Source organism: Opisthocomus hoazin, chromosome 10, assembly GCF_030867145.1.
Source record: "Opisthocomus hoazin isolate bOpiHoa1 chromosome 10, bOpiHoa1.hap1, whole genome shotgun sequence".
Taxonomy (NCBI): domain Eukaryota; kingdom Metazoa; phylum Chordata; class Aves; order Opisthocomiformes; family Opisthocomidae; genus Opisthocomus; species Opisthocomus hoazin.
Genome location: NC_134423.1, coordinates 24,293,214 through 24,312,863, shown reverse-complemented (window position 1 = coordinate 24,312,863; position 19,650 = coordinate 24,293,214). Strand labels below are relative to the sequence as shown.

At 55.1% G+C, this 19,650-nt stretch overlaps 1 protein-coding gene across 3 annotated transcripts in view; it reads right to left on the bottom strand.

Moving 5' to 3' along the window:
- Positions 1 to 18,978, bottom strand: part of NTRK3 (neurotrophic receptor tyrosine kinase 3) — a 234,413-nt gene extending 215,435 nt beyond the window's left edge. The window contains exon 1 of one of the 3 annotated variants that reach the window (XM_075431339.1): positions 17,948 to 18,978. In XM_075431339.1, the coding sequence (XP_075287454.1) occupies positions 17,948 to 18,195 (248 nt within the window). In that variant the 5' untranslated portion in view covers positions 18,196 to 18,978. The remainder of the gene's footprint in view (positions 1 to 17,947) is intronic. The other 2 variants (XM_075431340.1, XM_075431341.1) reach the window with 2 other exon arrangements.
- Between the last annotated feature and the right edge of the window lie 672 nt (positions 18,979 to 19,650).

Sequence of the window (19,650 nt, the reverse complement as noted above, 5' to 3'; positions counted from 1 at the left end):
GGCACTGGTACACCCAGCTGATCCGAAAGAGCCATTGCTGATGGACACGCACGTCTCCTCACCTCATGAGGATATTAGAGTTATGCCAAGAATCTCCACACACTCAACATCTCTTCCAGGCCTCAAAAAAGTGCTAACGGACTCCAGAAGTTCAGTGTGCCAGACAGACAGACACCTCCATGGATGCACTTGCTGGAAGATCTCATCCTTCCTGACCTCTACAGGCAGGGATCAACTCCTCTTATAAAATCCTGTGAGGGGCATCAAGCTACCCTGTCCTACCTCTGCAAAGTGACCAGGGTGCTATCACTGCTCCAAAAGCCTTTAAACGTGCAGGGACTCAGTCATCCTCCCTTGGGGACTTGGCCATCCTCCCTTGGGGGACACATCTGCACTCCAGCTGCCATCAGCAGTTTCCCAGCCTTTTCCCCGATGTTGTTCTCTAATGATAAATAAACGCCTGCAGGGTGCAGATAAATATTACAGGAGGCAGCACTTCAGGGCAGCTACAGACACTTCTTGGCTTCCCACCCAAGCCCATGACCCAGGAAAATCCCCACCCACTGACCCAAATCACACAGGGCCATGTCCTTGTGCTTGCTCAGAGACACCAGATTTTCCCCAAGGAAACGTGCGCAGCTCCCCCGGTCAGGGATGTTCTTTCTGACAGTCACGGTGAATATTTTCCCCTGCTTATTTGATAATATCTGGAAAGGGCCGTGAAATGGGCAGCTTAACGATTCTCCGCTGTGCGGGGGCGAAGGCACCGAGGTGCTCCCTGCCAGGTCCCAACAACAGCCCAAACATTCATCCCAGTTCCCTGGGCTACCACCTGCTCCTCCCCAAAATGCCTCCAGCCCTGGGACTTTCTCAGCCCCCACCTCCCTCCAAGGGTAATCTGACCCCTCCGATGGGTTTTTTCCCCCATGCTTGCCTCTGAACTCTCTCCAGTTTGTCAATATTCCTGTAATAAGGTGCCTCAGACTGAGGCCACATTCCTAAGGGGTTTTTTTATTATTATTTTCGGGGTTTTCTGTTGGTTTGGGGTTTTATCTTATAAAAAAAACGCATGTCGTACCTCTGCTCCCACAGCTCCCCCTCTCCCCAAAGGCAGCCCATCGCTATTTGTTTAGGGCCCTAAGCCAGTTTTCAGTCCATTTGGCAGCGTCGTATCCAAGGCAAACTGAACTAATTTTGAGAGTAAGATTTGGCGAGACACTATATCAAATGCTTTGCTAAATCCAAATATATTAGGATTTCCACGTCCTGCTCAGCCACTAATTTTGCGATTCCATCAAAAAGCAAAAGCAATCAGGTTTGTCTGGCAAGATTTATTCTTTCTAAATCCCTGCTGTTATTGCTCATGCTTTCCTTATCCTCTAGTGCTTCACTTTCTTAATACTGCAGGACTGGAAGCGTTTGTTGGAAATTTATTTTTGCTATTTGTATGGATTTTGAAAATCTGCCTCTGCTCTCCTCCGCTGCCCCCTGCCTTCCCCACTGCTGTTAGCATCCCTGTACCGCCACAGTACACATCTCCTCCTCTGTCCTCCTCCCAAAGCCAGAGCACAGCAGTATCATAAGCCCAGTGTTAATACACAACTGGCCTCAGACACAAGATAGAGAAGAAAAACTAATCCAAAAAAAAAAAAAAAAAAAAAAAAACAAAAAAAAAAAGGATGTTTGGCAGCTGGAGAAAGGTCTAACGGAAACACCCAGCTGGGTCAAGCCCAGGTCCATTGCAGAGCACTGCCAGCAGCGTGAGCAGTTAATATTAATGCCTGAATCAGCCTTCCCCGAGCATCACATCATTTCACTTGTGAGTCTTCTGGCAACCGCCCTCCGGGAGATCAGGCAGATTTGAGCCACAGGTGACACAGGTCAGTGCCTTTCCAGAGGACATGCACAGTCCATGGTAGTTCAGGCGAGCACCTCAATAAACCAAACCCTGAACCACTCAGCCAGCAGAGGAGCTCCTCCAGGCTTGGGGCTTGCAGAGAGAGGCCAGGAAGGGCTGCACTCCCCTGCTCCAGGCTGGCACCCCAACTTCCCACTCACACCTTGGGGCACCCAGAAAGCCACATCAGAAGGTGCTCAGATCTCCTGCAGCATTTTCCTCCGTGAGGAGCCAAGCAGAAGTCTTTGAATTCTGTGTGCACGCAGCAGCTTTGCAGACAGCAACATCCCAAAATGCCCCAGTGACCCCATCCTGGCTCTGGCTCCGCGCCTTCTGCTGTGCGCTCCACTGACCTCCGTGGGCGCGGGGCAGAGCCGCTCACAGATTTCAGGCTAATGCTCACTCCTGCTCATTAGGAGGAAAAAGGCAGGTCTTTCTGAGCATAATCGGTTTCTGCTCACTAAGTCTGTAGACATAGCAAGGCTCAGTATTTTACACATCAAACATCAGCTAGCATCCAAGCCCCCCATCTGGGTGCTTGCACCCCTGGGAGACTCCATCCATGGCAAAGCAGCAGCACTACCAGCCCCGTTCAAGGGTGAGCTGCCCACACAGACCAAGTCATCAGCTCTAGCCACAGCCTTTCCCCCACAAGCACAAACATCTCCTCTTGCATGCTCTGGCCCAGCCTAGCCTGGCCGGGCTGAGCGGGAAGGATGGGGTTACGGGCAACACAACTCACAGCAGTGACCTGATGCCCCTATGCTCAGTTTCCTACACTTCCCTCAGGTCAGGTCCCTTGCCTCCAATCCTACATGCTGTCCCAGCATCATCATAAGGGAAAAAACCACAGCATTGTCACCCCTGCAGCTCAGGGCTCAGAAACAGGGCACCAGCATCTGGCAGAAGCTCAGGTGATGGTCCTCCATTACCACAAGGGACCTCTGCTGCCCACAGCTTCTTCAGTGCTCGCTGAAGGCAAATTAGAAATGGACACAGAGAAGCTAGGCTAAAGCAAGGCCCCAAGTACAAGGGATAAATGCAGATTTTCTCTTTGCTTTGGCTACTTTTACATCTCAAAAATGTGTCCTGGGGGAGCAGCCTGCTCCAGGAGCCCTCCCGAGGGCTGGGATGTCTGCATTCAGGCGCAGGCTCCACCAACACCCTCCAGTTTGCACCCAGCTGGCTGCAGCCCAGGGGTTGAAGATGACAGCCCAGCCCTGTCCTCCTTCCAGCACAAGGATGACCTTTCCCGCAGGCAGCCTGGCAGAATGTCCTCCACCAGCTCCTGCCAGTGAGTCAGTCCCAGGGGAGCTGTCTGGAGGGATTAACCGGCCCTGGGGCAGCTGCCCTCCATCACCCATCACCGCACCCTGTCTCCCTACAACTCCCCCAGTCTCACTGGGGCTCAGGATTTACAGTGCAGGCAGAGCAAGGGTGTTGGCAGCAGAAAACTGATGGGGACAGAGGGTTTACAGGGAAGGGCCGGTTTCGGGGAAGGCAGAGCAAAGCAGAGGGTGATTTACAGGGTCAGCAGCAATTTGCACAGCAGGTAGCACCGAAAAGGTGAGGATTTACAGGGATAGGGGTACTTTTAATGGGTGTTTATTAGGAAACGAGCGTCTCCTTCCCCTGACCGCTGTGACCCAGGGAAGGGCACAGGAGCAGATGGATTTGCAATGATCCCATCCCTTGCTCTGGAGGTCACGGACAGGCCAGCATCGGGGACCCTCCCCATCCCAGCGTGGCTGCACGCTCCAGCTGGTTTCTGCTTGTCCACGGCACCCTCAGGGTCATTTCAGGGTGTCCCTGTCCTGCCACAGTCCCAAGACTGTCATCCAAGGCCAGGCTCGATGGTCAGTCCCTCCAGGGAGGCTACAAACAGCAAATCCTCGGACATCTCCTCCTTGGGTTGAAGGCCCTTCCTCCTGGCAAGCCCCACAGCCCATCCCCGCCAGGGTCTGATCCAGCCCATCTGCTGGCAGCGAGGCAGCATTTCTCCTGCTGCCAAGGCTCCTCTCTGCCGGGATGGGGCTGCCAGGCTGGCGACGGGCAGACAGAGGTCACGGTCTGCCATCCTTCCATCCCACGGTGCGGCAGGCGAGACAGCCCCAGGGGCACAGCACAGACACACACGAGTCACATCGCCCAGTCTCTGGTCATATTTTCCAGTTGCTTCTGGCACCCAGCAGGAGCCAGGGTCTGGGGTCAGCCCCACACATGCAACCCTGAGCATTTTGGTTTGGGTAAGCAGTTTCCTTCCCTCTCCCACCACATCTTCCCCCCACTCCTGAACTGCACCAGGGCTGGCAGGGGATGCACACCTCAAGTGCACGGTGCAAAAGCAAGGGGTGGCAGCACGTTTGGGTCCCAGTCTGCCACAAACCACACAGCCCACACTCGTACTAGTAGCAGCACACCAGGGCTGGCAGGTGCCAGGCTGGGCATGGAGACAGAATCACAGAAATTACAGAATCACAGAATGGTAGGGGTTGGAAGGGACCTCTGTGGGTCATCTAGTCCAACCCTCCTGCCAAAGCAGGGTCACCTACAGCAGGCTGCACAGGACCTTGTCCAGGCAGGTCTTGAATATCTCCAGAGAAGGAGACTCCACAACCTCCCTGGGCAGCCTGTTCCAGGGCTCCATCACCCTCAGAGGGAAGAAGTTCTTGCTCATGTTCAGATGGAACCTCCTCTGCTTCAGTTTGTGCCCATTGCCCCTTGTCCTGTCACTGGGCACCACTGAAAAGAGTTTGGCCCCATCCTCCTGACACCCACCCTTGAGATATTTGTAAGTATATATTAGGTCCCCTCGCAGCCTTCTCTTCTTCAGGCTGAACAAGCCCAGGTTCACACAGGTTATGCCTGGCCTGCTCATACTACCAGGGGTTAACCTCAAGAGTTGTAAAGAAATACATAGGAGAAGTTGAACCTGCACTGAGACTCTGGTTGCCACTCCACCATATTGTCACTTCCTCCCATCAGCGCATGCCACGCTGTGCGGGGCACTCCGGGAAGCGTGGCAGGCACCACTCTGGTCTCTGTCACCAGGAGATGCCAGGACCAGCTCGTTTGGGAGTGAGCCAGCAAACCCTGCTGCCCCCAGCCCTTCCCCGCCGCTGCTCCCCTTTGGTGGTACAAGCCGAGGGCTGCCTATGCAGAAGTGACGTTCGTAATGCATCGTGGCCTGGGGACCAAAAATTCCACTGTGCCAGCAGGAGGGTGCCCATAGGTGACATGCCAACCCATGCCTTACACGCCTCTACATTTACTCCCCAGAAAGATGCCAGGTGTTGTTTGCAACACAAAAGGTGGAGAGGTTGGTCCTAGAAGAGCCCAGGAAAGCAGGAATTCACTCAGACATTTAATCTCCGTCTCTTTCTCCAGACACTTCCCAGATATCCTATTTTGCACCAGACACCAGGACACCACATACTTAACAAGTGCAATGCCTGCAGGGGACACACAATTTCTCACGTTGTTGGGTTGCTCAATACTGGAGCACAACAGGACCGGGAGCCACTAGCAGAGGGAGGGAGGGGAAGGGCTCCAAGCATTGGCCACAGACACCCATGAAAGCATCGAGCACTGCCCAGCCCTGGCATGCCACAAACAAGATGAAAATAAAGTTGTGAGCAGCCTACACAAGGCAAGAGAAGTTTCTCTCTTTCAGCCTGTACAGACAGCAGTTTTGCAGTACAGATGGGTTACAAGTCACACTGGGCAATATCCCAACATGTAAGAGCCCTGATAACATCCCATCACTCACAGGCGAGGGCTCTCTCCCAGCACAGCCCGGCTGGCCCCGCAGCTCCTCAGGGGCATCTCCCCAGCACAGAAACACCGACATGCACCAGCACCAGGGCAGTGTCCCAAACAACTTGGTTTTCTTCTCCATGCAAAATTTCCAGAGAGGCATGCTAGCAGCATCCAACCCTCACAACTTCCCCGAGCGAAAACCTGTACATCTTCACCCAAACCACAGGCAGCGGCAACACCATCGTCCCCACCCCTCTACCCCAAAGTTTGACTAAAGCTCAGGAATATCTTTGCTTTTATAAATCTCTGCCTTTTAATGATGGCTTCAAGGCTCAGAGAAAAAAAGGCCCATTAAACTCGCTGAATAAGTTAATGGGGCAGAGAGAATCCATTTCAAAGCCACCCCAGGCTATTTTCCTCTGGAGCTAAAGCCTGAATAAGCAAAAAGGAAAAATTAAAACTGTACAGTGCTTTGCCAATAAATAACCCCCAGTGTAATCCGCTACCAGGCAGGCCTCCATTTGCAGAGATAATAGGATGCAGATCAGTTGCAAACCACCTCCCCTTGCCGGGACCACCACCTTTTGATTGGAATTAGCTGTACCATGGCAGGAGCCTCCACCTCCTGCCTGTCCCCCTCCACCTGGCTGGGCAAGAGGGGGATGCCACATCCTACAGAGAATTACCTAAATCCAGCACTTGGCTCTGCAGTTCCCCAACACCCACGCTCTGAGCACACATTCCTGCCTCTCTACCTTCTTTTTCCCAGCCCTCCTGTCTGTTCAGGGCCCTTCACCCCTGTCTTCTCCCCTCCTTCACCAGCAGCGCCGTGGGTCGGTCCTTCACCCGTCAACCAGAGCCCGCACACAGCCGCTCCTCCCCAAACACTTAAAACACAAGTGCATGTCCCAGAGAGGGAAAAAAAAAAATTAAATTCCCTGTTTGTAAATGTTGATCCCACTAGACGCTGTTTGTTTACTATTTAATATTTAAAGATGCTAATTAAGTCTCTGAATAAATAAATCTGTTACCCGTGCCTTTTGGAAGGCAGGGATCTTTCCCCCGGGGACAGGGCAGCGTGGAGCACAGCGGGTGCTGGGCAGCCTTCCCGGGGCTGGGGACAAGCCTGGGGCAAAGCCTGAGGATCCTGCCACCATCGCTCCTGGAAGGGAGAGCTTAACCACAACATGAAGCAACACCAGGCACAGCTCAGACTGGGGACATCGGGGACTTTGGCCATTATGACCCAGAGGAGGACGCAGGCAGGGCAAGGCACAGAGACAAAAATTTCCTGGCAGGAAAATCTGTGCCTCTTGGCCCCAAGATGGGATCTCATCTACAGCTGAGGAACCAAGGGCTTGTGCTCCCAAGGGCCAGAGGATCTATACACAACACGCTGGGGGGACACAAAGACAAGCATCAACACACACCACCACAGCCCACCACTGGAGCAGGCAGCCAGGGCTGCTCCGGGGACCAGCTACAGGCACCCACCTCCCTCCCAACTGCACCGCTGCCCTGATCCAGAGCAGGAAACCCACCCAGCTTCATACCTGAGAGCATCCCAGCTTCAGCTCCTCTTCCCAAAACCACTGCTGCAGCATCTTGCAAGGAGCACTGCCTGCCTTGCTCATCCACAAACCCTAATTTCCCTCAATGCCCACACCTCAGCTCTCCCACCTGATACCTCTTCAGCCTCATTAGGCTCTGCCTCTTACAAATCCAATCCAGCTGAACCATGCACCTTGCTGTTGTTAACCCCCTGGGTGCCAGGCCCCATAGAGCTCCCTGTTGTGCAGGATCCCTTCCTGCACACAAGAAGGGCACAGAGCTTGCCAAGGCAGCACCAGGTTGCTGCTCTGACACTGAGCCGGCTCCATGCTACTCCGCCCTCCCCACTGCAGAGCCTGGGGCAGCCTGTGAGGCTGCTGGCAGCACAGATATGTCCAGAGCCCATGTGAGGTCCAAACTAGAAAACAGTCCCCAGTAACACTCAGCTTCTCCAAACTGGCACAAGGAGACCCCCAGAAGGACAAGGGTGCTCTCCACAGGCTGGGGAGCTAGGAATACAGAGCATCCTTTAACCCATGTCCCACTGAACGTTGCTTGCTCCCCAGGAGGCTCAGCAGCAACCACCACCAAACATCTCAATGGCTTTCAGCTCACTTTTCCTGGGATATACTTTGGCTAGGAGAGCACAAGGAAGGCACAAGTCAGGAAAACCAGGACCCACATCATTGCCCTGGAAGCACCCATCCACATCCTGGAGGCAAGAGGTTTGGAGGATAAGAGAGATTTTTCCAGCCACACAAGTCACAGAGCTCCCCAGAGGCAATCCCATCTGTACCAGGATGGACACGAGGAATGCACAAGCTAGTCTTGCCTATCTGGGTTAGAAGCAGGCAGGAGGAGGGCTGTGGTCCAGGACAAGGGCAAGCAGTCCAAGGGAGCAGTTACACAGCTGGATCACAGAACAGATAGCCAGGACTCCTGGTTCCCAGCCCAGGTCACTGCACAGCATTTTCATGGAGGGCGTGGGATGGGGGTTGAGGCTAGAGCTGCTCTAGGAGCAGAAGAAAGATCAGCAGCTGGAGGCACCCAGACTCTCTCCCATGTGGCTTCATGTCCCGGCAGGGTCAGGAGTCAGACGCTGGCATCGCTGCGGCACAGCTGAGCGCTCATGTTCCCAATTAGCCCTGGCAAAACCCTGAGCATGCAGAGTCCCCAGCAGCACCCAGATTCCCAGCATCTGTTTGAGCATTTCCACATTAACATTTCCTAGTGGGAACCACCTGAGGAGAGCTCAGGGGGAGCTAGTTAAGGGTCAGCCTTGCACAACCCAGGAGGATGGGGACTTCACAATGCTCACATCTCCGGCTACCCATTTCTCAGTCCCCCAGGGACAGCACGGGGCAGCCAGCAAAGGCACCAGTGCCCTGTGCCCTCCCTGGCACAACCGAGCCAAGCATGGAGCCTTAGGGGAGCTGCAGGGAAGGGGCTGCACAGAGGATAGCACCTGGGATCAGCATCTCCATGATTCCTTCCCTGGAGCCCTAGGATCCTAAGGCCATTTAGTTGTCCCTGCAGCAAGCACTGAGGTCAAGGACAAGCACCCCAAGCTACCCACCTGTGCTATCACCCATCACACTCCCTTGGGAATCCTTCCTGACCTCTCTGCTCCACTGCTGGGGCTTTTGTTTTTAATTAAATAAGCAGCTTTCCTTTCTGTTTAGGCAGATTGAAGCTGGGAGAAGGCAAAAGTGGAGGTGGGGGCACGTGCTGGAGGAAGGGTACAGAATGGGGACAGTCACTAACAGGCTCCATTACCTCCTACACCAAGAGGGCTGAGTGGCAGCTGGAGGCAAGCTGGCTGCACACATGGTTCTGACTTCTCCTTCAGCTTTCCAACCTCTACATCACACAAAAACAAGCTAAAAATACAGCACATACTTCCCTGGTGCTACTCTTCCAGGCAAGCAGGGGCCAGGTCACACTCAGAAGGTAATAGGGCAGGACCTCCAGCCCCATGGGGTCTGGAAACAGACATGGAAGACGGAGATGCACAAGGGCACACGCAGCAGCGTTGGTGGAGGCTGACTCCAGTGCAGCCTTCCAAGAGGAGTCCAGAGAGTTTTTTATCTCCTTTTCTTCAAATGAAGTGAAGACCAGATCCTGAGCTATGTCATGGCCCTAATCCGTGTCCATCACCCACCCCCATGCCATGATGCTGGGGACCCATTTGCTATTGCGTTGCAGGACCACTGGGTGTCACAGCCCTTCCACCTCGCTGGCAGCGCATGGCAATCGCCGGCAGTGAAATAACCAGCCCATCTTGGGCCCAGCTGCCAGGAAGAATGAGATATCCTTCAGGAGCTCCACATGGAGGATGCTGCAGGGCCAAAAGCAGCTTCCTACCACCACCAGCCCTTTCCGCATCATTCACCAGGCTCTTCTCAGGTTTTCTTTCTTGGGAAAGGGCATGTGGCCTCTTTAGCCCACCTACCTCCATCCAACCCATGCAGCAAAGAGTTAATCAGAGAAGCAAAGAGCATCAAAGCCACCCTGGAGGCATTCAGAGACAGCTCTCAGCCTGTGCCCTCTTGCCTCTAACTCCAGGATTTCTCTGGGGACACTTCCCAGGGATGTTCAATACAACAGGAGTGATATAACAGCCTTGTATAAACAAGGCCCCCCCACCATGCTTGGCCTCTCCTTAAACCCTGGCTTGTGCTGGGCTGAATGCTCTCCAGCCCCACTCTGCTGCCTGCACACCAGTTGCACCTCTGCTTCATACCTCAGTTTCCCCATCAATAAAATGAGCAGAGCTGTAAAGGGCTTCCTTGTGGATCACCCACAGCCACAAGCCAGACGCAGACAGCAACACACCACCCCGAAACAGGCACCTTTTGCCCAGCACTTCAAACAGCCCAGAAATACCTCCCCACAGCCAAAAAGCTGCAAACCACCCCAATTCACAGACGGGCTGGGGCTGCATCGCTTGCGACACGGGTGTAAGATCTATCGGTACGTGGCGGCGCGCTGACCGCATCCTCCCACCGCCGCATGGAGAAACAAGCCGTGACCCAGCACCCAGGCAGATCCCAGGGGACCATCCGACGCCGCGGGTGCCCACCCGGGGAGCAGGCTGGGAGCCCAGGGGGGTTACGGCAGCACGGACAGCCCAGAGCGGAGGCTCCTCTCCCGCACGGCATCCATCGGCGTGACAGCGAGCAAGCGGCGGCTCGGACCCGGACCCAACCCCTCATCCCCCGCAGCCCCGACGGCCCCGGCCCGGCTGACGGCTCGGTCCCGGAGCCCGGCTGTCTGTCGCACGCTGCCGCTTGCCATCTAGCGGCACAGCCACCGCGAACGGGGGAAGGGAGGGGGGGACGAGCCAGGCTGAGCCGGGCTCCGGCTGTCACCGGGGGGCACAGGGTCGGGGGGAGGGGGGTTACAGCACGGCCCCTGTCCGGAGCAGCCTCCCGACGCTGGGAGATGCCCACGGGGACCAGACCGGTGCAGCCGTGATCCTGGTGCTGTGTGCGTGGCCCTCTGGGACCTGGAACGGGGTTGCTGCTGCCCAACCCTTGGTGCGGGGCACAAAGTGCCTGCAATACCCAACCGCTGTACGTGAACTGCAGCCTCTGAACAAGAAACTCGCCCCGCAGCACCGTCTCAGTGGAGATTTTGCTGTGAACCCCTTGGTGCACGGGAGAGAGCAAGAGAATTTGGAGAAGGCCAGAGCCTGCAGGCTTCTGCCAAACACACCTGCTTAGCAAGCACCCACACAACCCAAACTCCCCTGCTGCAGGAAACCCAAAGCTCAAAATCACTGCTATTGCACAGTGCCCAGTAAATCACAGAATGTTGGGGGTTGGAAGGGACCTCTGTGGATCATCTGGTCCAAGCCCCTGCCGAAGCAGGGTCACCCAGAGGAGACTGCACAGGACCTTGTCCAGGCAGGTCTTGAATATCTCCAGAGAAGGAGACTCCACAACCTCCCTGGGCAACCTGTTCCAGTGCTCCGTCACCCTCAGAGTGAAGAAGTTCTTCCTCATGTTCAGACGGAACTTCCTCTGCTTCAGTTTGTGCCCATTGCCCCTTGTCCTGTCGCTGGGAACCACTGAAAAGAGTCTGGCCCTGTCCTCTTGATACCCACCCTTCAGATATTTGTAGGCATTTATAAGGTCCCTCCTCAGTCTTCTTCAGGCTAAACAAGCCCAGCTCCCTCAGCCTTTCCTCGTAGGACAGATGCTCCAGGCCCCTCATCATCCTCGTAGCCCTCTGCTGGACTCTCTCCAGGAGCCAGAACTGGACAGAGTACTCCAGATGGGGCCTCACTAAGGCAGACTAGAGGGGGAGGAGAACCTCCCTCAACCTGCTGGCCACACTCTTCTTAATGCACCCCAGGAGACCATTGGCAACCAGGGCACACTGCTGGCTCACGGTTAACCTATCATCCACCAGCACACCAAGTTACAAGCGTTATTAACGCTCGCTTTCGGAAGCCTGGCAGGCTCAGGGGTTGGTTCACTCCCCACCTGACTGCAGCCCTCCTTGAATGGGATGCACCCAATCCATCCATAAACTCGTCAGCAACATCTAAGAAGGGCATTGCATTGAGCAGGACAAGCCGGTGTGCCAGGGTAGCACTGGGCAGCATCGCTGAGCACGATTTACCTGTGGGGTTCGCCAGTGATGATCCCACAGGCCATCCCACAGCCGGTTTAGGGGGTTCACTGAAAGAGCCCAGCACTGCTGGGTGCATGAATGGTCACAAGCCTTTAGGAGACCACAAGCAGCCTCATGCCAAAGCACGTGAAGGTGTCACCCCCACAAGGTTGAGCTGATGTGGTAGAGCAGACCGGGAGAGCTTCCTCTAACTGAGCTCTACAAAAGCCCATTGCCACATCTCCAAGACTCCAAGGGAAGCAAGGCAGGTCCTTCCTCAGTCTCTTTCCCTCCATCTCTGCTTCTCTCCACCATGAAACACCTGTCCTAGACCCAAAGCAGCCCCATCTCACTTCTCCAAGCCCAGGGAGACAAGCCAGCAGGCAAAGCTGACAGACTTCCCCAAACCCTGCAGGAGATGAGGTCTGGAAAGATGTCACATGCATCCTGAAACCATCCAGGTCACCAGCTCCTCCTGTCTGGGCAGGAACTCAGGCCCCTTGTTCAACTCAGAAAAAGCCTGGAAAGTCCTGGCAGACATCAAAATTGTCTCCTCCCTGGAAAAATACCTGGTGTGGGTCATCAGCAGAGCCAGGCAATGCAGACATGGCTGGGGAGCACTTAGGGACCCCAGTGAGATCAGGCACGAGAGGGGCAAAGACACCAGCATACTATGACATGAAAAGGCAGGTGACTCAACCCAGGAGGAATCCTGTGTCCCAGACAAACCAGGGCTGTAACCCTCAGGTGCCTGATGTCCTCTGCTTGGTGTTACCTCAGCCACTGCTGGAAAATCAGAGCTGAGACCTGCCCACGACAGCTGACTCCTCCAAAAATCACCTTTTATAGTGAATCTACCCCAGATCCTTCTGCTCTGCCCCCACACATAACCTGGAGGTCTGCAAAGGTGACAGAGATTCCAGATTTCACCCGTGCCAGGAAAGTGCCTCCCTCCAGGACTGGTCAGCAGCAAGAAAGGTCATAAGACCAGGGCAAGGAGCCAGCAGCCAGGCCAGGGCACACACTCAGAACTGGGTGCCCCTGGTGTGAGTCTAGCTTCTTCGCTGCACAGGGCTACACCCTCCATGGGTCCAATCTCCTGATGCACGGGGGACGATATGGGGCAGTCAGGATCAGTGCTCCTGCCTTAAAGCACCTGTAGAGAATCAAGACCATATCTCAGCCCACCTCCTTGTCCTAAACATCTCTGCACCCTCTTCTGTCCTCACAGGCTCATGCTGCATCTGCCTCCCGCTTCCTAACATGCTTCAGGACAGCCGCCCTGCATAAACAAGAGCTCTGCAAAACAAAGCTGGATTGAATTAGGGACCTTCACAATGGTCTCTTCAGCAGCCAAAGTCTCTGGGACCAGGAGATGGGAGGAACAGTGGGATGGGAAGCCTTGGGAACACAGAGTCCTTCATCTCCGGAGAGCAGCAGCATACAAGGCACGCTGCGCAGGCTGTGGCTGATTCACAGAGAGGGGAACAAGTTTGTGTCCTGTTGTCCGAAGCAGAGCAAACACCAATTGAGCATTACAGGAGTCCCTCTCCCGGCTGTCTGGGCCACCAAAGCAAGTTCTGCTCCCCCCAGCCCTTCCAGGAAGATGCTTGCCTTTTCTTTCTTCCCTGCTTCCCAGATGCAGGCACACATGGGCATCTCCGGTGCCTTGCCTCCAGCAGCGAAGGGGTGCTGCCGCTCCGTGCACCCCCTCACTCTCCCCCACGCCACGTGCTCCCAGCTCCCGCGCAGCGAGTGGGGACTGCGCTGCCGCTCGCCCCCCACAGCACCCGGCTCTGACGTGGCTCTTCCACCCCCAGCCAGGCCCATGGGATGGAGTGAGTGCTGCCGTGGGCTGGTCAGACAGCCCAGCAAGAAAGGATGGGGCTGCTCTTCTTGTCCATGAGGGGTAAAGATGCCCCCCCCAGCACAGTGAGACCCCAAAATCCTGCATCCCATGGTGCTCTGCAACAACCCACCTCCTCTTGAGTTGCTCTGAATTCAGCTCACCTGGTTGAAGGAAGCTACAAGCTGCACAAATAAACCCTGCAAACCCACCTGTTGCAGTATTTTGTTGTAAGGAACCCATTCTCCCCTGGTGAGGTTGTGTAAAGGAGCAAGGCTTTATATACCCGGGACTTCTCCCTACCTGGAGGGAGCCCAGGGGTGACAAACACAGGCCACCGTCGCCTGCCTGGCAGCATCTCCGCAGTGCCATAGCAACAGCTGAGAAGTAGGGAGGCCCAGATGGCAAACTCCTCCGTCCGTCCTTCCCCACGCGCCGTGCCAGCGCATGCAGGCGCTGCCCACGCTGCCAGAAGGGTAACTCCCCGGCCCATCCCTGGCCCGCAGTGCCCACCATCGCCCCTACACACGGCAGCACAGGCGAGCCCAGCTACCCCATGCCCTGGCCATACCCCCCATAGTGCCATGGATGGGGACCAAAGGTGACAAACATCCCAGCTGCTTGGTACACAGGGGCAGAAGGGGCTTTGTGCCATGGGACCCCCCCGGACTGAAGATCTGCCTGTGCGTTTGGTCTTTTTAGAGAGGTCTTGCACAGGATGGAGCCCCACACTGCAGGGCTGAGGCTGGGTTGGAGGAAGCCTGAGCATCCCCGCAAGTCACACCTGGCTGGGGACACGGAAAAGGCCACCCAGCTGCACAGGGAAAAGCAACAGCGTGAACTTACCCCAGCCCCTTGGTCACCCTCTCCCCAAATTGAGCAGGGGAAGTCCAGCAGCACGACTCCAGATTGGAGCCATCTCAGCTGGGGTCCAAGCCAGCCCCTCGGCTAGATGGGACCCTTGGCAGCTCTCAGGGATCTGTGTGCAGAACCATGTCCCCAGGCATGCAATCTGAAATTGGACACATTCCTGGGCAGGCTGGGAAAGGGCAGAGGACAGCAGCAAACCCAACCTCCTCCTCCATCTCAGGGAAAGCACCTCCTGCCCTTTTCCTGCTTCACCATTAACCTGGCACCGCCTGGATTTGCACAAAGGTTGTGTGCCACCATCCTCCCAGTCCAGCTGGGGCAGGAACCACCCTACCCTCACTGCAGTTGCTCTGCTCTCCCTGAAAAGAAGGAGGACGGGTGAGAAACCAGAAACAGCAGCAAATGGAGAAAAGGCCGTTCAAGGGGTGCAAGGGGAGGCTCGATGATGGGGTACAACACTGCAGGCACCTACAGGGCTGGCCCACCCTGCCAGCCTCCGTGGGCAGCGCTGCAGTCTGGGTGTCTCCTGTCCTCCTTCTGTCATCCTTGCCCTGGGGGTCTTATCAGCCTGAGATGTGAAATAACCCAAAGTGCCCGACGGCTTCGCCCCTGTTCTGGGGGGACCTGCCTGAGGGGGGTGGGCTGGCGTGGAGGGGCCTCCACCCTGGCTCAAAGGGGTAAGATGGAGAAGCCCACCAAGCTGTCTCACACTGCCTTCTTTCTCCAGCCCTCTGAAATTGGCCCTGGCAGCCTTTCACAAGCACCACCCAAGCTCTGATGGCAAAGCTAAGCTCATCTTTCGGACATGAATAAGGCCCCGGTTGGCACCAGGGTGGTTTCACCACCCCACATCCCATCACCTTTTCACCAGCAGCAGGATGAACCAGAGACCACCACCTCGCCCAGGGCCTGCGGGGAGGACCCATCTGAAGCATCACAGCCCCTTGGCCACAGGGACAGAGCTAAGCCTCCCCTATTCACCCCCCCAGCCCCGTGGGCAAAGGTGTCTTCGCCCACTCGCAGCTCACAGACGAGGCAAGCTGCCTAACGAAGCCAAGCCCCGGTGAGCGTGGCAAGCAGGGGGAAGCGCCATTCGGTGCCCAGCTGAATCAGACCGGTGCCAGCAGTGATTCAGCGGTGACCAGGCTGGGCTTCGACGCGCCCCTGGAAGCATGCAGGACCTGATGCCTCCCACACAAGAGCACGAACATGGGTTCAACCCTGGCTCCCAGCAGTGACTCCTTTGCTAGGAAGCAGAAACCTCCCCGCCCCCCAAACCATCCTTCTGGTCCCAGAAGAATCCTCTACGAACCACTGTTGTCTTCCCAGTAAGCACAGACCCCTGGGGAAAGTTTTAGCTCATACTCAGTCTCAGCCCCTCACAGCATTTTGGGGTTCATCCCACTCCTGCGTCTTGGCCCCTCTCAAGCCTGAGGAAGGAGGCGGGGGGCCAGCAGCGATGCAGGGAGCAAGGGAACGTGCTTTGCTCAGTGTGGAGCAGAGACGCGTACTACATCCAGCAAAAACTGGCACCTTCTCCTCCTTCCCAACTTGAGAAGCTCCTCTCCGAAAAAATACCCAGCATCTCTGTTTCTGGAGTTGTGCGTTTTTCCTTTTTTTCGACGCTCTCCTTTTTATGGACTGCTTATCAGCATTTTTCAATTTCAAAGCAGTAAAGACATTTTCTGGGCACAAAGGACACACGTAATACTACCTCTTGCAGCAGTTCAGCTGTGTGCGTGCATCTGACAACGCACACTTGCTCACGCTGGCAGCTTCCAAACCCTTCGCAGCCTTTCCCGCTGCTCCCCACCCACCAAAGGGTTAAAACCAAACCACAACAAACAGCAAACAGGGAAAAAAACCCACGAGTTTCTCCGACTTCCCCAGCATCACCCACATCCCTCTGGCACCTCAGAGAAAACACTCCAGCACCGCGACGCAGGATAAATACGGGGCAATTGGAAGGGAAGCACTGCATTAGTTTCGCCCTTTACTTTCCCCATTTCTGCTGGGTTTGCAGAGGTCTGTTGGCAAGGTGAAGGCAGGGCTTGGGGTTCAGGGTCAGTGGTACCCGCTGAAAACCTGCTTGTGCACCTCATGAACCTGCAAGCAAGCCGGGAAAGCAGCTGCCTTCATCTTTAACCAGCAAAGGTGACAAGCAGAGCTGCGAAAGAGGCACTGCAATTACTCCATGGCTTTGCTGCAATTGCACTGTGACCAAAGAAAACAGCCTTAGGAAGAGACCAGCAAAGCCCTCTCCCTCCATGCAACTGTGCGATGGAGGTGAAAAAAAATAAATAAATAATCCTCCATTAGTCATTTCAAACCTTGCTGCATTTAACTGCCAGAATAAAGGATTCCACCTCTTCTCTGCTCAACTCCCACTGGCAACTTGCTCTGGGGGCTACATTTCCCTAAATGCTCACATTTCAATTAGCATTAGAATAATGAAATGGCTCGGAGTTCATCTCACCCAAAAATGTACTGGAAAATAAAGAGCAGAGATTGGAAGAGATGAGGATTTTTTTTTCCGCACACACACAGCATGATGGATTCAGGAGAAGGAAATCTATTCCTTTCTCGACTCCGCGCTGATGAGATTAACACGGGCTTTGCTAACTGCCTCTCCAAACAAGGATAATGCAACTTTAAGTTGATTTTCCAGATAAACAAGCATGCAAACAAACGCAAAGTGCTCAACTAAAAATACCTCCCCGTTCCGATGCTTCTCCCCACCGCCACCACCCCGAGATGAACACACACAAACCCTCTCGCAGCACCACGGCGACTTGCAAAATTACGACAATGTGAGTTAAATAAGCTACTTAAGGGACATCTCACTGTCCTATTCCCCCCCCCCAAAAAAAAAAAAGGCGAAACCGCAGATCCCCAGATACACTCAGGCAGGGCAGGGAAGGGAGCATTTTCGGTTGTGGGGATGAAAAAAAAAAGACGTTCTAATCGGATCCAAAGTCTCGAAAGAACAAGGAGCTCGGAACTTGCTTTTCTTGCCCGATTTGGGTATATATGTGGCTGTGTGCGGCTGTGGCGTTCCCCCCCCCAGCCCCTTGCAGAAGCAAACAGTTAAAGGAAGCAGCAGCTTTAGCATCTTTGCCTGATGCGCTCTCTCCTGCTAAGGAATCAGATCTCATTTACTTTATTCCTCTTAAGCCTTGGCCAAACTGTTGCTGGGCTTTTCGGTTTTAATTTTTTTTTTTTTTTTTTTTTTTTTTGGCGGGGGGATGGGGTAAGGGGGGAAAAGCCGGCGCTGCGTCCTCCGCATGGGCAGCAGAGCTGAGCTCTGCCCAGGCAGCGCAGCAACGCCGAGGGCACCTGAGCCCCGCACAGGCAGCCCAGCCCGCAGCCCGCCGCCGGGGGGGGCCGGGGCACCCCCCACTTACATGGAAGTGATGTTCCTTGAGATGTCCGTGATATTGATGCTCGTGTTGCCATTGCTGCTGCCCGAATCCTGCCCTTCCAATAGAGGGAAGAGGTTCCCATCATCCGGCTTCTTGCAATTGATGTCTGTCTTGCTGCAAAGACAATTAGCAGGGCAAGCCAGCACCGAAAGCAGATAGTCTCCCCAAATGCTCCAGAGCAAAAATACCCTCCAGAAAGTGCACTTGGTAGGGCAAAGAGAGACATCCATCTCCGATTGCTGCTTCTAAAAAAGAGGAGGAGGAGGAAAGGGGGGATGGAGGGAGGGGAAGGGGGGGAAAGGGGGAAGGAAACAAAGACAGAGGGAGAAAAAAAACCAAAAAAAACAAAAGCCACAACAAAACCTCAAGCGATCAGATGCAAAAATCCTCCAGCAGATGAAATCATGCTGGCAGCTGGCTCGGAGAGGCTGTAATTCCCGCTACGGTAGCGGCAGCGGGAGCGGGCGGGGATGCATGCTGGCCCGGCCGCCCGCCGCTCCCCGCCAGCCGCTCCGGAGGATTGCAACGGGAGGCTGGGGAGGCAGCCGGGGAAAGAAAGAAATAAATAAATAACAAAAACGGTGCGAAAGTCACCAAGTCCCACCTACTGGGCAGAATTAAAATTGACACACCTGCAAAAAAAACACACAGAGGGAGAGGAGGGGGCGACCTCCCCTTCCCATCGCTTCCCTCCCCCGGCCTGGCCAGCCCTGCTGCGGCGGGCACAAAAAGCAGGGGAGGAGGAGGAGAAGGAGGAGGAGGAAGGCTTGCAAAGCGAGCCGGGCTCTGCAATAAAAAGGATTCCCCACCCCCCTCCCTCTCCGCTAAAATCAATCTAGGGGAAGGGGGTGGGGGGGGGATAGAGAGGGAAAAACCCACCCCAGCAGTGCTGGAGCCCCAGCTCAGCCCCGCCAGCGGAGGAAAAGTTGCAGCTGGGGTTAAATTTGTGCTGGGGGGAGAGCGGAGGGGATCTGGCTCGGCTCCTGCTTTCTCAGGCTCTTTCGTCTCTTGGAGGAAGACGATGCTGCCTTTCCCTTGGCTGTTGGGTGGGTTTCCCCCCCCCCTCAATCCGGACACAAGGGTGGAGAGGAAAGAAAGATTAAACTGAACTGGAAGAGAATAAAAGCCAGTGTGGATTACAGCAATTTAAATTTTGTTTTTTTTCTTTAGAGGATCCTAGCGAGAGGCAGATCAGACGACTGGGTGGGAAAAAAGCGACTGGAGAGCACCCAGGAAGGACTTTCTAGAAAAGACGCACACTCACACACACACCCCAAATGCAACGGGGACTCAGCCGGCTGCCGGGAAGCGCAGGCAGGAGCACCCAGGGTCGGGGCTCCCGTCCTCCATCCCCTGGCTTCCCTCTTCCCTCCTGCAGCAGATTCTGCAATCAGACATGCAAAAAAAAAAAAAAAAAAAATCCTGAAAGAGGAAGACTGAAGTGTTGAAAAGGCTGAGCTCAGAGCGCCGAAATGGCATCAGGAGAGCAGTGAGCGCGAGCTGAACAGCAGAGCGAATTAAGATGCATGGTGCATTTTTGGCAAGCACAAACCCAAGCAGATCAGAGCTCTGCTTAATTTGCTCTGCTTTTCTACAGCGCTTTTCTGCATGCCTCCCCCCCCCCCCCCAATAGTTTCATGTCTCTGCTCCTCTGCACAGAGACACAGTGATAAAGGGACAGTGCT